We start from the raw sequence: 15,984 nt of genomic DNA, 5'->3' as shown, positions 1-15,984 counted from the left end.
AAATTTTATGTAAAAAGAGGCTGAGTAAGAATAAAACCAGAAACTAGGAGACAATAAAAATGGATTCAAATCCAATCCTTATGTTTTTATTATGTTTTTATTCAGGCCAAGCTCCCAGTGAAGGCAGGAAAAGTTTTGCCTGAGAACCTCAGACTTATGAGAGAGATAAGGCTTCTAATTTTAATGAAGGGCTGAAAAGACCTTCACACAAGACAGATCATATGTTGTCATTAAGAAACTTCTTCAGCTCCAGGGCAAGCTCTAAGCAAACCTCAACCTGAAAGGCAGCCTGGCTTGAATAGGAGCCTGTTAGTGTGAAATAAAGAACTCTCTCTCTAAAAATTCCACTGAAACAACTGTATTGTGGTTGCAAGTTGATCTGTTTCCACAGATGAAACTCTCCGGGAGTTTCCAGGTAACTGGTGCGTGCCATCTACCATGCGACACTCCTCTTAGACTAACTGGAAGGTTACTGCATGGGTGCAGCAAGCTCATGTTCCTTGTACGGTTTAATATCAAGAACATGACACTTCCCTTCAACGGCCGGCTTGATACCAACTTAAAATCCATCCTTGTTATTGGAAAATTAAAAAAAAAAAAAAAAGTATCTTTTAAAATGTTGGTGTGCTAATAGAATCTACATGGTTATATTCCTTACATACGATGTTTGCGAAATAAATATCAAACACCAAAGCACGCAGTCATCATATTAAAAAAGCCACAATGCAGTATCCATCCAACTATAATGCAGGATCTGTATCTTTAAACAGACTGACTTATTGCCAGATAACATTTGAGATTTATATATCGTTTTTTATGTAGCAAAAATTAAAAAAATCTTTTTTTTCCCCTTAAAATTCTATCCACTTTCCCACTATGTTAGGCTTTATAAAGCAGTAGGCATTGTACATCAAAGGACATATGAATGAAAGAGAATAGGTACATTCACAGTCTTTCATCAGAGTCTGATTTGATGCAGCTACTTCTCAGTGTCTGCAGCTCTGTAGCAGCATAAATAACTGGCAACTACTGACAACCCATTCGTATTAGTACAAAAATCTGTATCTGTAATAAAAAAAAATCCAGACCATCAGAGACTTCTTTTATATATTTTGTTCAAATCTGAGAAAGATTTGTAATCGCAAGTTGGAAAAGAATTGTTTATTTTTAATAAGTAGGTTTGAAACTAGACCTAAAATCTGAGAGTAAAGTCTGGTGATTTAGAGAGCAATTAAGCATTTATTTTCTCATATGACTCAAGGAAGAAGAAAGAGTTTTCATTGTTCTGATTTAAATTCCTAGTTAATCTGAAAAAGTCTTTTACTTTGGAAAAAGAGAAAAAAAAAGAAGAAAAGAAATTATATATCTTTCATTATTCATAAGCACCATCTTACCTCACATCCCTTGCTGAGTTTCGTTTCTAGACGACTTTGGCAGGTATTTTCATTTCAAATTAGTTTCAGCAATACACACTTCTACATCTTCTCTTTAAAATAAACCGCTTTTTCCCTTTTCCTCAGACAAAGTATGTGGGCTAAAAGAGCTGTAGCGTCTCTGTTCAAGCGATTTCATGGACACTCAGAAGCTTGCTTTCTACTGTATGAAAGTTAAATCTGAGTAAGGAAGGCATTTTTCCTGTCCCGGAAATCAGTATAACCAAAACCAATGCTGAGCTAATGAGAAATGTTTCTTCCATGTGTTCTGTTTGGCAGACACTGCAAGTCATATCAAGGAAACACGTGATGTTTATAAATACAATATGGCTCATGTTGTCATAACCTCTCAATGACAAAAAGAGCATTAGAAAAAGCAGACAGCAAAACAGCAGGAAAGATGAGATTTGTATCATTTGGAAGGTCTCTATCAGATAATAGAGGTATTAGTGTTTGCTTTTTCTTATTTCTCTTTCTTCCCAAAAGAAAACGAAGTTTTATAGTAATAGGATCAGTAAGGCAAACACATGGCAACATGTATAAATGCTGTTCTATAGGCATCCTAGCACTAAAATGCATTCATCCAATTTATTGCTTGAATTCTTTTACAATAAATGCTTTTGTTCTAAATACCTCTACACAGTTCAGGGAGCTGTTATTTTTTTTTTAGGTGTAACATGCAATGCCCAAACGTAATTTTGGCAGCACTTGCAGCTTTTATGTTTATTGATGTTAAGATCACAAACAATCCAATGAAAAGTTAAACATCTCAAAGAAGCTGGATGTATGTTTACAGGTACCTTAAGAGCACAGAAGGACGATCCTGCTTTTATTATCTATCTTTCCTGCAAACCAGCACTGAATTTCAGGCCCTTTGGATGCTTTAAATTATTGGGGAGTTGTTTGAGGGTTTGTAGCACATGCAGGGGTTCTCTTAAGTTCATGAATAGCATCTAACTCTAAAGAGTTAAAATATTGGCAACCTCTAGCCAGACGGTTTCAGGGGGAAAATGAAAAGTTGCTGTTGTGCAATTTCAGTAATAAAAGCTATTTAGTGCAAAAGTTTGCCCAGCTTACCAAGTGGCTGTCTCATTTTACTGTACATCTCATTTTAACTCATCCCCTCTCATCTTGGCAGCCCAAACCCCCATCACTGCTAGGCACATCATCAACTTTTTGCTTCTCTAACTCAGAAAATGTGGAGTTTCCCTGTATCCTCCATTCCACAACTCAGATCTGACTTAGCTTGCCCTAATTAGAATCATAGAATCACAGAATGTCCTGAGTTGGAAGGGACCCACAAGGATCATCAAGTCCAACTCCTGTCCCTGCATGTGACAGCCCCACAGTTCACACCATGTGTCTGAGGGCATTGTCCAGTCTCTTCTTGAACACTGTCAGGCTTGGGGCCGTGACATCTCCTTGGGGAGCCTGTTCCAGTGCTCCACCAGCCTCTGGGTGAAGAACCTTTTCCTAATGTCCAACCTAAACCTTCCCTGGCACATCTTCCTGCCATTCCCTTGGGTTCTGTCACTGGTCACTAAAGAGAAGAGTTCGGTGCCTGCCCCTCCTCCTCCCCTTGTGAGGAAGCTGCAGACCCCCATGAGGTCTCCTCTCAGTCTTCTTCAGGCTGAACAAACAAAGTGACTGCAACTGCTCCTCATACGGCTTCCTCTCCAAACCCTTCACCAACTTCATAGCCCTTCCTGTCCTTCTGGACACTCTCTACTAGCTTAATATCTTTTTTTTTTTTTTAATGCTGTGGCACCTGAAACTGCACACAGTGCTCCAGGTGAGGCCGCACCATTGCAGAGCAGAGCGGGACAATCCCCTCCCTCGAGCGGCTGGCCATGCTGTGCTGGCTGCACCCCTCTTTCTTGGAGAAACAGTCTAAAAAAAAATCCAAAACACCTGAAAGTGCAACTCAATACAACAGCAACCACAACGAGCATTCTTTGGATATTCTAGCCTCACCCACCCAGCAGAGGTCTGGGATAAAGCACTGACCTGCTATGGCCTTATGCAAGTCAGGGAATTAAGCAAAAAGATGGTGGGCCTAGGAGATTTTAAAACAAAGTGCCACCCACAGACTTTACGGCAGGTGGTTAGGAAGAGAAACATCGCCAAGAAAAATAGCTGCTGGTTTGTTGTGAAGTAAAAATTCCCTCCCAATTTTCAACATTGGCAGGCAGATGAAGCCCAGAACAAACCACTGCACAAACCAGCATTATTAGCATCCAACTGTGCCACCAGAAAGGCAGACAAGTTGCAACGACAGAAGGGGGAGATTATAATTTAGGATTCTTCCCCTTTTAGACACTCCATAAAAGGAGAGTGTAGGGAACGAGGACAGAAAATACGCTGCACACATTTGGTGGGGGAATCACTTCCACTTGGAGTCACCAGGGGCTCCCAGCAACAGCCCAGCATAAAAGGAGCTGTGACACTTCCAAAGAAATGCAATTCATTCAGCAGCATATGAAAATCTGCTGTCAGTTCTTTAGTGTCATCTATTGGTATTGAATCTATACATCATGGCTAAATCTGAGGCAACCTGGACTCTACGCCTAGTAAGTCTGAGAAATCATTTTCCTTTTTGAATCTATGCAAATCACAAACGTTAATTCTAACAACCCAGACCAGCAGGGCTGTGTACATGCATTTGCACTGGAATTCAAAACCATGCCAGAGAGAATAAAAAGATCATCTGAACATTTGGACACAAGACAGTATTTTCTCAAAATAAAGTTTTGTTACACGGAGAGCTAGAAACTGCTGAAACATTTTACAAGCTCAGACTAAGGAATAAATGAATGAAATGCAGCAATGTGAAAATACATTTCTCCAAAGAAAACAGTTGCTACAGATTTTCAGCATATGTTTTAGGAAACGAATAACAAAAAAAGGAAGAGCACAAACACAAATATGCAGTGAGACGGCACTATGTGGCTACCTCTTGCTTGAAAAGCATTTGACATGGCAGACCTGTCAAACAAACCGCACTCTTCAAGATGTAAATGGTCACGGCGCAGCATCAGTAAGCAAGGCACTCAGGGATTTTAGGAGAAACTGTCCTTTAGAACTTGCTTAGACCCCAAGCAAAAACCCTTTTCTCAGACACAATCCAATCAGAAAAATGCATGAAACAGAAAGAAGACCAGGAAAATTAGAATTAATAGACATGAAAGCTGAGTGGTTTGATAGGAGATCTGAAACTCACAGATCCCCCATTCCTCTCGCACATTCTGAGTCTTCTTGTCCATATGGATAATACTTAATACTTCAAGTGTTACTGCCAATTCTTATACAGGTCTCACATCTGTTTGGTAGTTAAAACAGGTGTCCGAGCTGGCAGCTAACATTATTTTCTGAGATTATTTTGGGTCTGTTACATGGAAATGATTATAAATCACATGAATAGAAGCCTGAACATCATCAAACCCAGGGATAAATGTTCCAAAGGGACAAGAACACAAACAGTAGAAAAATCTGTAAAGGCAAAACTTTCCCAAACGTCAAAAAACAAAGCTTTAACACACATATGGCAGGATACGCGACGACACTCACGGTATTGCCATGGAAAAATGCACTTACAATGGCTAATTCACGATATTCTAAATACTGTTATTTCAGCCAGTCTGGCAATAAGCTGCTATTCTGGGGGTTTTTTTGAAACAGTTAACCATGATGCCGAGCACAGTGGTTACAAGAGTTACTCCCTTTTTTCCACTGTAATGAATTTAGCACTCATATATCACATGAAGTTGAAGAACATCAATTTACCCAAAGCAAAGACGCACAAACACAAAGGGAGAGATGAGAAGCAAAGCTTTGTCCACAATCTTTTGGGTACCATGCAATACAAGCACACAAAGTGTACATTGCCACCCCCTTTAATCTGGTTTGCTAAGGAAACAGGAATAGATAATCCATCTGCTTATTGGTGTTTGTCTCCCCTGACCTGATAACCTGTGACTCTGCAGACAAATTTCAACCAGATTTAACCAAAGGTTAGAAACCACTAGATGACTATGTCCCTACAAATTCAATCAAATTAGAGATCTGAGAGAAGATCATACAGAACTTGTGCCAAATAGAGGAAAAGTTGCAGTGTGTGCTCCAGCTTTAGACTCTGGAGGATGAGGATCAGAGAGGGTGTTACTAAATACCTTTAGTTTGGGAAAAGCCTCAGTTAGGATCTGAGCATTGATGCACAAAGAAAAACACAACCAGAGGACACACATCCTTAGACTAACAAGTTTCCTTATATCCGGAACTCAAAAAATCACTTGTTTCCATGCTTTGAAGTGCAGAAGTGCACACAGATCAAAGGGAAGACTTTTTGCATGTTTCTCCACAAAGCCCCTACGAACATCTTGGCTCTGACTTCACCTCTCAGACCAGAAAGATAAGAAATTTCCCAATTCAAAGGAAAAGCTAAATGAGAAAATAACTGTTTTGTCGGATGGGCAGAATTTTGAAATGGCATCTTTGGCATGAAACCACCACTTCTGCAAAGGTCATCACTGTGTCACCATTGCTTGTGACTTATGGCCCAATAGCGACAACCCAGCCATAATCAGGAGGTTTGAAGTGTGCGTATCTGTTGTACAACATAGTATTTTGAAAAAAGCAATACAAATTATTACAGTTTCTGCACAGAAGCAGCACCTGTATTCAAAACAACTCTGTTAGGCAGCAAATGCTTGGAAGAGTGCCAAAGAAGTAATCTTTACTTTTGAATACATGTAGCTAACACAGCAGTTAACCATATCTGAAAACAGGTCTAGAGCACTCAAAGCCACGGTAGATACATTCAACATCCACTGCACATGGAACAAGAAAAATACAGCATAACTTCATAAAGCCATAGTGAATTTGTTAAATGACTTAATGTCATCATGCACAATGGTAGTATGTCATGCCTTTGAATATGAAGGAGATGTATTGGATACATCCAGTTACGTATAACTAGAACTGAAGTATTTTAGGACCTTAAAGTCGACACTAAAAACTAACACATCAGCCCTCTGAAGTACATCTTTTTGCTCTCTCATGTGGTGTGTGCAGCAGTGTGAATGATCAAGTAATTAGATTTCTGACCTATCAAAAGGACCATTTTATAACTGAAGTACATAAATGAGAGGTGGTTGAAAAGAGTGCCTGTAAATAAACTACTGCAATCTTTCTAAAATAATGAGGCCCTAAACTGTTGAAACAGCAGAAGCATTTACATGAAATATTAATAATAAAGCAGTGTGACATGTTCGGAATTGATAATAAAACCAAGAAGCAAATGTACAATTAAGCAAATCACTTCTCAGGAAATTTTCTGTGTAGTTCAATCAGCTTTGGAGCACACATAAAAGTCACAGTACAGGTGTGACCGTAGTGGCATGCCCTTCTGGCCCTGTTGAGCTCATTTGGTTGTACCATCTCCTGGGGACAAACCCAGGATGTGTGGGGAGGACATGAGGTTGTGTGACCTCACCACCACCCCCTCTGCTGCAGCGTTAGCTGTGGGTAACACGGTGGGAGAGGTGTTGCACAGCCACATCTCCTGCCTTCTTGGCATCAAGGTGTGAGATTATCATCCAGCAAAACACAGAGACAATGACAGAAAGAAATCCAATATGTTTCAAATGCCTGGAGTTTTCCAATACAAAACATCAATGTGAAAATGCAGATATACTAGTCCTTGTTCAGTACAGGCAGCAAATTTTAGAAAAAGACACAACCATTTACACCACAATCGGTACTTATCAGAATTTCTTATTTGAAATGGTCATTTACAAAGTGTTTCAATAGACTTCAAGGTAAGTACATCTGCCTATCTACTGCAAACCAGTCCATGCTGAAGCTTTGCTCGAGTGAACTAACACCATGACATACTTCACTATGAAGGGTTTGGAAACCAACATATTAAGATGTATAAACTCTGAGCACTGCCTGTGTCCCAAAACAAGTAATTAAAGGCTATGTTTTGATTCACGTGCTTTAATGCTAGTAAACAAGAACAAAAAAACCAGTTAATGCTCAGGGCAAGTATTTGGAAAAAGCAAAGCAGCTAAGAAACATTATGGTAAGCACGATCAATTCTCTCTTCTGTATATGTCATAATATGCCCTTGATTTAATGAATTATTGTGTACAAATTTCAGTTAAGAATTTCAACATTTAACGTAAAAGCTAGAGGAAAGAGAAGTATAAATACAGCACTGGTACTCACCCTTATGTCTCCATTTACAGCTCTGGAAGTGTGATTAAACGCGTGTGCAGGATCTTTGTTGTAAACTTTAAGGAAAGATCGGTCTTGAATATTCCTGGAATCAAAAGAATCAGCAATGATAACAGATGAAAGTAGTTTTATTTACGTTGTTGCTGAAAGTTTCAGGTAACAGACCAACACAGTAGGTCTGCAACCGACCTATAAGAAAAATCTAAATGCCATAAATTAGACACAAACAAACAAAAGCCTACTTTGATTCTCTTTCCCATGGGAAGTATCATTCTGTTGCTACAACTCCACACCCATAAAAATTAGATAGTGTTAAGTTTCTTTCAAGATCCTGCCTTAGAGTGAAAACACTTTGAAGACAATAGAGTTTCAACATTTACACGGGACTCAAAAGGATTTAGTTAATATTTACATGTTTTATTGTGTACTCAGCCCACGTGAATTTTTGCTATTCTAAGAAGTGAGAATATCAAAAGAAAAGCAGTCTTGCTAACCGCGGTTCTTCTTGAGGAAATTACAGTTAACTGCTTGTTCACAAACCTGAAAAAAAATCCACAAAAGCTAAAAATTCAGTAGCAGATAAATCCTTCCTCTAAACTTTATCTATAATAAAGACAGGTTTTTAAAAGAAAAAATAGGAACTACAAAAACACACAAGTTAAAAATTTGATGAAAGCTACCACAGAAATGGTTTAGATGGAAAGCCCTAAGAGCATATTTTCATTTAATTAGGACCAAACACTTTGTTACTGATTAGTTCATTTTTCAACTATTACATTTAGGAAAGAGTGCGATGACAGTACTTTTCTATTTTGTTTCAAAACCTACCTTCCAATAATTTTATGGCTTAGACATTTGCACCGAGTTCTGGTGATCTCTTGCTCACATTTAATCAGCAGCAAAGCCTCCAATCTACGCTTACTTACATCCTTTCAAAGCTGCGATTCCTGTCATTTCCCAACAGTGATCTCTAGAGAATTTACTTACACATGTGACTGAATTCCTTTCCTCCAGGTGCAGCTACAAGTCTAGTGAACTGATCTTAATCACTGGGATTATCATTTAGAACTGAAGGAAAGGATTCGGGGGCAGGTCCAATTTCTTTTACACTGTCATATTACACTCAGTGCTGGCTTTGAATGGGTAGCTAGTCAGAACTTGTGCTGCTGTTGTAGATGTCAAGTAGTTATTAAAGACACCCTACAGCTTAAGAGACAGATCAGTACCTTCTGTTTAAGAACTGCAGGGCTGATGAGAAGTTTAGTATTTATGAGTGTTTACATACAGTAGACTGCATAGGAAAATAGCTACCTTGCGGCAAGTTCAAGTTCTTCAATTATTTATGGTAACATAAACTGTTTTCCATCTTGCAAATGTGACCCTTTTGCTTTAAGACTTGCACTGGGAGTCTCAGTTATCATTTTCTGCCTCAGACTTGGAAATATCCTCTTTTTGATACAAAGCACTCTCTCTCATCTTCAGTTCAAGAAATGGTACATTATTCATTTAAATAAATTTTATCTGCTGTCTGTTCTGTCTGATGGCTATGAGATGGCACCTCAACTAACTGGAGTTTGTTTTAAAAGCATTCTCCATAAATATTTCTTGTAGAAACATTACACTTTAAAGTAAAACATTGCTGCAAGGCAAAGCACCAACACGCTAGGCATTTGATCTACGAAGTGAATTCTATTTCACCTCATGTTGCTCTTCTAAGATAAACATTACTGATAACAGGCATATATTACTGTACTTTTATTATTACTATTATTTGCATTAGTGTAGCTCCCAGACGCCCCTGGCATGTTCAAAGGCCTCACTGATCTGTGTGTGCTTTATAAACACCCCAGGAACACAACCTCTTCACCAGCTTACAAGGTGAACAGAACACACAAAAGACAATAGGAGAACTGCAGGAAGATAAAGGAACAAAAAGAAATGAGAAGACCACCCAGAGGAGTGAGAAAGAGATCCTGGGACCAGGGGCATGCTCTGAGTAGGCAATGCAACAGAGAGAGCAGGAAGGTGGGACTGGAAGGAGACCAGCACGGTGGCTTTGTGGATGTCTGCAGAAGACACTGTCCAAGCACATTAGAGGGCTGCCTGAGAGAGCATGAAGGCACTTATTTGAAAATTGAAGACACGTAGAATGAAAGTTGGCATTATTCACCAAGTGGAAGCAGATGGCACTTGGTACTGAACAAGAAATGAAAAGTAGCATTGAAGTGGGCTTGGAGGAGCCCTCATAATGAAGACAAGTAGTTTATATTTAATGAGATGGAAAAGATACAGCCAGAGGACGAATGAAAAAAAATGCACATGAAACAGCCTGCTTTTCAAACTAGGAGAATTATCTTTGTTGCTTCATTTGAATGGGTAAGAGCAAACAAGATTACCTGTGTCAACTGCAGAGAAAAGATCATTACAGCCGTTGCTATTAAAAAGCTGATGAATTAGCTGAGTGGCTTCTCACTACATGTAGGAAAGGCAAGGCTGCATCATATAGATGTTATGCAGAAAAAATCCGAAATCTACAGTTGATGCAGAGCCCTGAACCACTTTAAGAAAAGGACTGGGTTATGGGCTTAAAAAAGACAGTAGAAAGATAGTTCCCAGTTATTAAAGAAAATTTAAAAAAAAAAAAAAAGGGGAAAGGAGTGTGATGGTCTAATGAAGGAGAACATAAGCTAGGCTGAAACTATAGTCCATGAGATTATAGCAAAAGAGAAAATCAGGATTTTAGTTTGGACAGAAGAGGTAAGATTCTTGTCATCCAGCTACAGACATTCACAGGGAAGACATCAACAGCTAGGTTCGCTGGCATGTATTAATATAATTTAGGATTGTAGGCATGTAGGCTTAATCATAACCAGCTTAAAATGTGGATGTAAAAACCTCCATTTGGTCAGATGAGCCCCATTGTAAAGGAGAGACAGAAAAATAAATGGGAGAGTCACCCAGGTAGATATAATTCAAATAATCTACAGGGATAAGATGATGGAGACAGGTACAGACAAGGAAAAAGCAGCAGGACAAAGCCCTGAAAAAATCACAACAGAAAATCAATGTTTGAGAAGAGGACCTCTAAAATGATACCTGAGAGAGACAGGAAGAAATCAGGAAAGAACAGCCATTGAAACAAAGGGAGATAAGAAGAAAACATTAACAGTACAGGAGAGATGTGGGAGAAAAAGGGTATTCACAAAAGCTGGACGCTTGTGGACTTCAACATCTTCAATGGAACAGCAGGGAACAGAAGACAAGTTGGATTTAGAAGAATAAAACCCCAAATGGGTTGGAAATGGTCTAGGACAGAATGAGAAGAGTAAAACTCTGGCCAACAGTGGTAGTGACTGCTCAGTGCAAGAGAGAAAGGTGGTGGGGTGGGAAGTGGAAATGTCTGTTGTGTTCAGGGACAGTTTTGTTGGCAGGCACAGGAACACGTTAGCAAAGTAAGAGTAGGAACTTTAATAGAGTAATAAAAAAAAGTTGTTAAAAAGACAAAGCAAGGGATGCGAGACACAGAGGAACACGACAGCCTCCAAGGGAGGAGGAGACCTTAAAGAGTTGACTGAAACACCTGTGTTTCAGACAAGGAAGAAATAAGAGAATTGAAGGAAGACACAGCAAGAAAATAAGAGAAAAATGATACTTCATCTGTTCTCTGAGGGGAGGCACTGGCAAGATCTTGTGAACAATAAGGAACAGAAGTGGAGAAATTGTGAAAAGTATTCAAAAGTGGTGAAAATGCAGCTGGTAGCACATGCTTTGGACTCTATTAAGCTGGAATTACAGAGTTTCCTTAGTGAGAAGGGTGGCAGAACTGAAGGAGGGAATTTTGTCATGGAGGAAGTCAGCTGGGTCGTGGGATTTCCTCTAGAAATGCTCTACAATACAGGCACAGGAACAGAGGAAGCAGATGTTGGGATTGAGCCAGGCCTGAGGTTGGCAGAGTGACGCCTGCAATGGGAGCAAGGGGAAAAAAGGTGGAGTGGTATTAAGATAATCAACAACCACATTCTCAGGGGCAGGGAGGAAATGAACTCATAAACTGTTAGTCTGAAACTCAAGGGAAGATGGAAGGATAAAGTGAGAGAGAAGGAGCCGATGTGCCAGGTGATGGTTGGCAATAATGTGCTTGGCAACAGAGATGTAGTAACCTGTATCTTGATTTAATCAGTTGATCCAATCTTGTGAATAAACTGTTTCATGTATAAGAAACTAGAACACATGATGAATGATGATGCAAAAAAATCAGATGGGTCTTAACATAGGCCCAAACAGAAGGGTGGGAGTCTGCAAAGCAAGGAAGATAAAAAACAGAAACCAAGAGGCTGGCTAATAACAAGACACTAGATAGACAGCCCGAGGAGAGCAAGACAGAGGAGAGAAAATGGAGTGAGGTGCTGTTCAAAGATTAAAAGGAGGAACGGGACAACTGGAAGTGGCAAGTTTAGAAAAGCTTCAACTTGCTCTTTTAACAACAACATGATACAGAGAAGGACCTGAGCCACAGGATCTCCAGAAGAAACAAGGCAGCAGCAGACAGTACACTTCTCTTACTTTCAGACCATTTTCTTGCACTAGTGGGAGACCGGCAGAGAGGAAACACCTTTTCTGCTTTCTCCATCTTCTTATGCTCCTCTGTTTATTCTTTTTACCACTTAACTTCTTATGCAGGGGATGGCACAAAGGCCCACCATATTTCCTTGCAGAGTTTTAGAGCGTAACGTGTCTGGTGTGTGCCTGAGGGCCTTGTTGCTACATGATTTGGAACTTTCTAGGGACCCTGAGAACGTGGTCCTTCTGCTGAAAGATCATAGACATCAGGACTGAAGGAACATGGTTAATTAAGCAGCTGCACTCCCACAAAATGAAGCATAGAAAGATGCAGTCATATGTCAGATCATTTATTGACCAAGCTCTGAATTAGTGAAGGGAAGTGACTGCATCAGTTGCCGCATCCTGACACAACATAGGGAGGTGGTGGGGCTGTGCAGCTGGTCAACAGTGCCACAGATCTCTGGCAGTGCCAGACCATGAATAATTGGCACTGCTCTGAGGACACTGGTGACATTCATATTTGTAACTTCAGGCTTACAAGGACCAGGCTTTACTCTGCCAGCAAAGACAAAAAACAGTTTTTCTGTAAATGTGTTCTGTATTTTATCCATTTATGTCTCAGTTAAAATTCAATACAATATTAAATATGTGAACCTGCATGTACTATATGAATATTTGAACAAGGCATGCTACTTATTAATGGCTTTTGCAACAGATATTGCACCTACAGCTGAAGGCATTGTCAGACCAAACCTACCATATTACTCAGATACCACAGAACATGGTTCTATGTGTCAGGCCACTATCTGTCAGATACTTATCAACTCCACTCCTTTTTATTCTGTAAGTGCACTACAAAAAAACAACCCAACCCCCCCCCAAAAATCCAAAACAAAATAAAAAACCAAAACAAACAAAAAAACCCACACACCAACCAACCAACCCCAAAATCCCAAACAAAAACCCAACAGCTGTAATTCAATGTTTACTTACCTCACATCACACAATTCATAGTATATGTTTCTGCTCTCATCCTTGATGTAAATGGCCACACTGGGTGATTCCAGCATTTTCATTGTCAGCTGCTGGGGGAAGGCACTTACAAAAAGGGCACGAATTGTGTCTGTGCTTGTGATTTCATTTGGCATCCTCAACTGCTTTGTTTCATCTCCATACTGAAGATACAAAACACCTACAATAAAAATATAATAGCAAGTTACATATTCTTAAGCACACAGAAACGGTCTGGGCTTCAAAATCCATGGGGAACACAGACCAAGCCCATCGTGAGTAGAGAAAAATCAGCTCCTCACTCACAAAGCACATACATTTTCCTTTTCAACATGCTGGTGGAATAGAGCATAGAACAATGATATGGCTGTGCCTTGATAAATATGCTTGCTCCAGTACTGCACTTTGCTAAAAAGACTATTTTTAATGTTCTTCAGCTAGATAAATCAGAAGTTTACCTCAGAAAGGATAATGGAAAGTCCCAAACACATCAAGTATGCTCTGCAGCTCAAGGTGTTGGCAAACCACAAGGCAATTTTTTTAAAGCAGTTGAGGAAGAACTTTATGCTTTTATATTACCCAGTTTCCCTAACACATAAATTTTGCATTTTACCCTCATGCTTACCCAACACCCCCCCACAACCAGATTTCTATTTTAGCACTAGTAATTTTGTATTAATAATTCAATATGCTGGCATTGTATATTATAAAGCCCTAGGTGAAACTCCTAGCAGGAGCAAAACTGAGGTCTCACACAAAATCAAGAGCAATTTCAGATCCTTTCAGTTCCACAGCAGCATTAATACTCATCTTAGCACTCATGAGTAATCTTAGATGGTGAGTTGCAAAATATGGACAGTTGCAGTGTAGCTCCACCATATGTTGCTCTCCCATGGCCAATATAAACAGGAGAGTTGGGAACACACAGTCCTCAGTGCAGTTACCATCAGTCATCATCAAATCTCAGCAAATGACAAAACTTAGATGGTAACTCAATGATTGTCACTAGAAAGTCATTGGCAATGGGACAGGCAGTTCATAGTCCTGAGATACAAACATGGAGCAAAAGCAATGGGAAAACCTAAGGTCCTAGAATACAAAGGCATTTAATGAAAAGAAGTTAAGACATTTTAATCCAAGATGAGCCCTCTCTCCCTTTAGTCTTCAGTATTTTTGTCCCTATATTGTCCATGACTGCTGTAGAGGAATGAATATATACATAGGCAGATGTTCCTAAAACCAGTGGGCAGATAATTGCGCTTACACCTAGGGAAGGAAGGTGTTAAGTTTTCTGAATACTAAACAGGCTACTCAACATTACCTAACCATTATTTAATACTAGTCTGCTTTCATAAAATGGAGCTGTTAACATCATTTTCGTACTACTATCAAGAGCTGATACTTTTTATTTCATTAAGACTGAAATCAGACACTTTATGAATCCTACAACAAACTACCATTTTTCTTTCAGTGGAAAAATTGTTTCAGACTGAAAAGTCACTAATTTTATTTCAAAGACTGGGGACAATTTTCCTAAAAAAATTATTTTTAAGGCCAATATTTAATGGATTATTAAACTCTTTCCCTTTTTAAAAAACAAAACAAAACCATAATTTATTTCTTTATGTTCTCCTAGGTAAAATTGGCTTTTTAGTGCTCATTCAAATATTCTATGCAGCTAAACATTCTTTAGAATTCAGAAACTATATTTGTAAATAAATAAAGTACACGTTTTTAATAACTGTATTTATTTCACTGTCCCAAGATGTGCATAAACATACTAATTTTTGATGATAGCTTCTAGTTCTTGGAAAGAACATAAGGAACCTTCTACATTTTGAAATTTGAAACCTTCTTGGATTAAATGGCGAAAAATTATATTTTGGCTAAAAATATAGATTTTGCATATCGGCTTTGCAAGTGTGTGCAACTCTCTTTTCTGCCTAGTTTAAAAGTCAGTGCAGGTTGCAGAAAATGCTAAAAATATGCTGTATATTGAGCTACTGAAACTGTTAACACAAAATAAATGGCAGAGTTTAAAAGCCTTCCTTATACACAAGCCTAAATCATTTCACAACAGTCTTGACTCTGTCTGTCCTCCAGTACTCCCACAAAATATTGATCCAAAACAAAATTACAGTTATCTTTGGGTCTTGGATTTTCAAAGCAAATACGTATGTTATCAAAAAAGATCATGCCTTAAAAATATACATAAAATATACAGCTTTAACATACAACTCAGAGAAATGTTTTGGTTACAATCTAACTGTAGGGGTAAAAGACATTTTCAAAGGCATAATAAATTCTTTTTTCCTTAGCCTCCCTTAAATCACATGCTCTTAAAAAAACTTACTGCCTTCCCTCTTGAGTTATCTGATCCGTATCATGATATAGCAATGCTTTAGGACATTTGCTATTTGACAAAACTAGCTGTTCACTTCTAAAAATCCAGCTTCAGCATGACAGGATAAAGAGACTCAAAATCCATTATTTTAAGTCATTGACATTATTTTTCTCCCACACATTGCTGGGCTGAAACTCTGAACACTGGCAATACCCACAGGCCCAACTTCATGGAAACTGCTGGAGCTCTAAGGTTTGTTTTACCTTCAGTTAAAAAATTACTCCCATGGAGAATTAAAACAAGAAGAAATAGAATATAACTCAGGCACGGCTTTTGTTAGGGTACAGCACATATGCCAGCAAAGCTGCTGGAAGGAAAGTTAAACAGAATGGACGT

The 15,984-nt window shown here is 38.9% G+C and overlaps 1 protein-coding gene across 11 annotated transcripts in view; it reads right to left on the bottom strand.

The window, feature by feature from the left end:
* KIAA1217 overlaps positions 1–15,984 on the bottom strand; it is a 180,969-nt gene that overhangs the window by 69,624 nt on the left and 95,361 nt on the right. For 10 of the 11 annotated variants that reach the window (XM_082045925.1, XM_082045926.1, XM_082045933.1 and 7 more), the window contains 2 exons: positions 13,227–13,425; positions 7,662–7,755 (listed from right to left, as the gene is read on the bottom strand). In XM_082045925.1, the coding sequence (XP_081902051.1) occupies positions 7,662–7,755; positions 13,227–13,425 (293 nt within the window). Of the gene's footprint in view, positions 1–1,394; positions 1,668–7,661; positions 7,756–13,226; positions 13,426–15,984 lie in introns of those variants that run through there. The other variant, XM_082045934.1, reaches the window with a different exon arrangement.

The sequence above is a fragment of the Streptopelia decaocto genome (genome assembly GCF_964273445.1).
Source record: "Streptopelia decaocto genome assembly, chromosome: 2".
Lineage (NCBI taxonomy): Eukaryota > Metazoa > Chordata > Aves > Columbiformes > Columbidae > Streptopelia > Streptopelia decaocto.
This window is presented reverse-complemented; position numbering and strand designations above follow the sequence as displayed.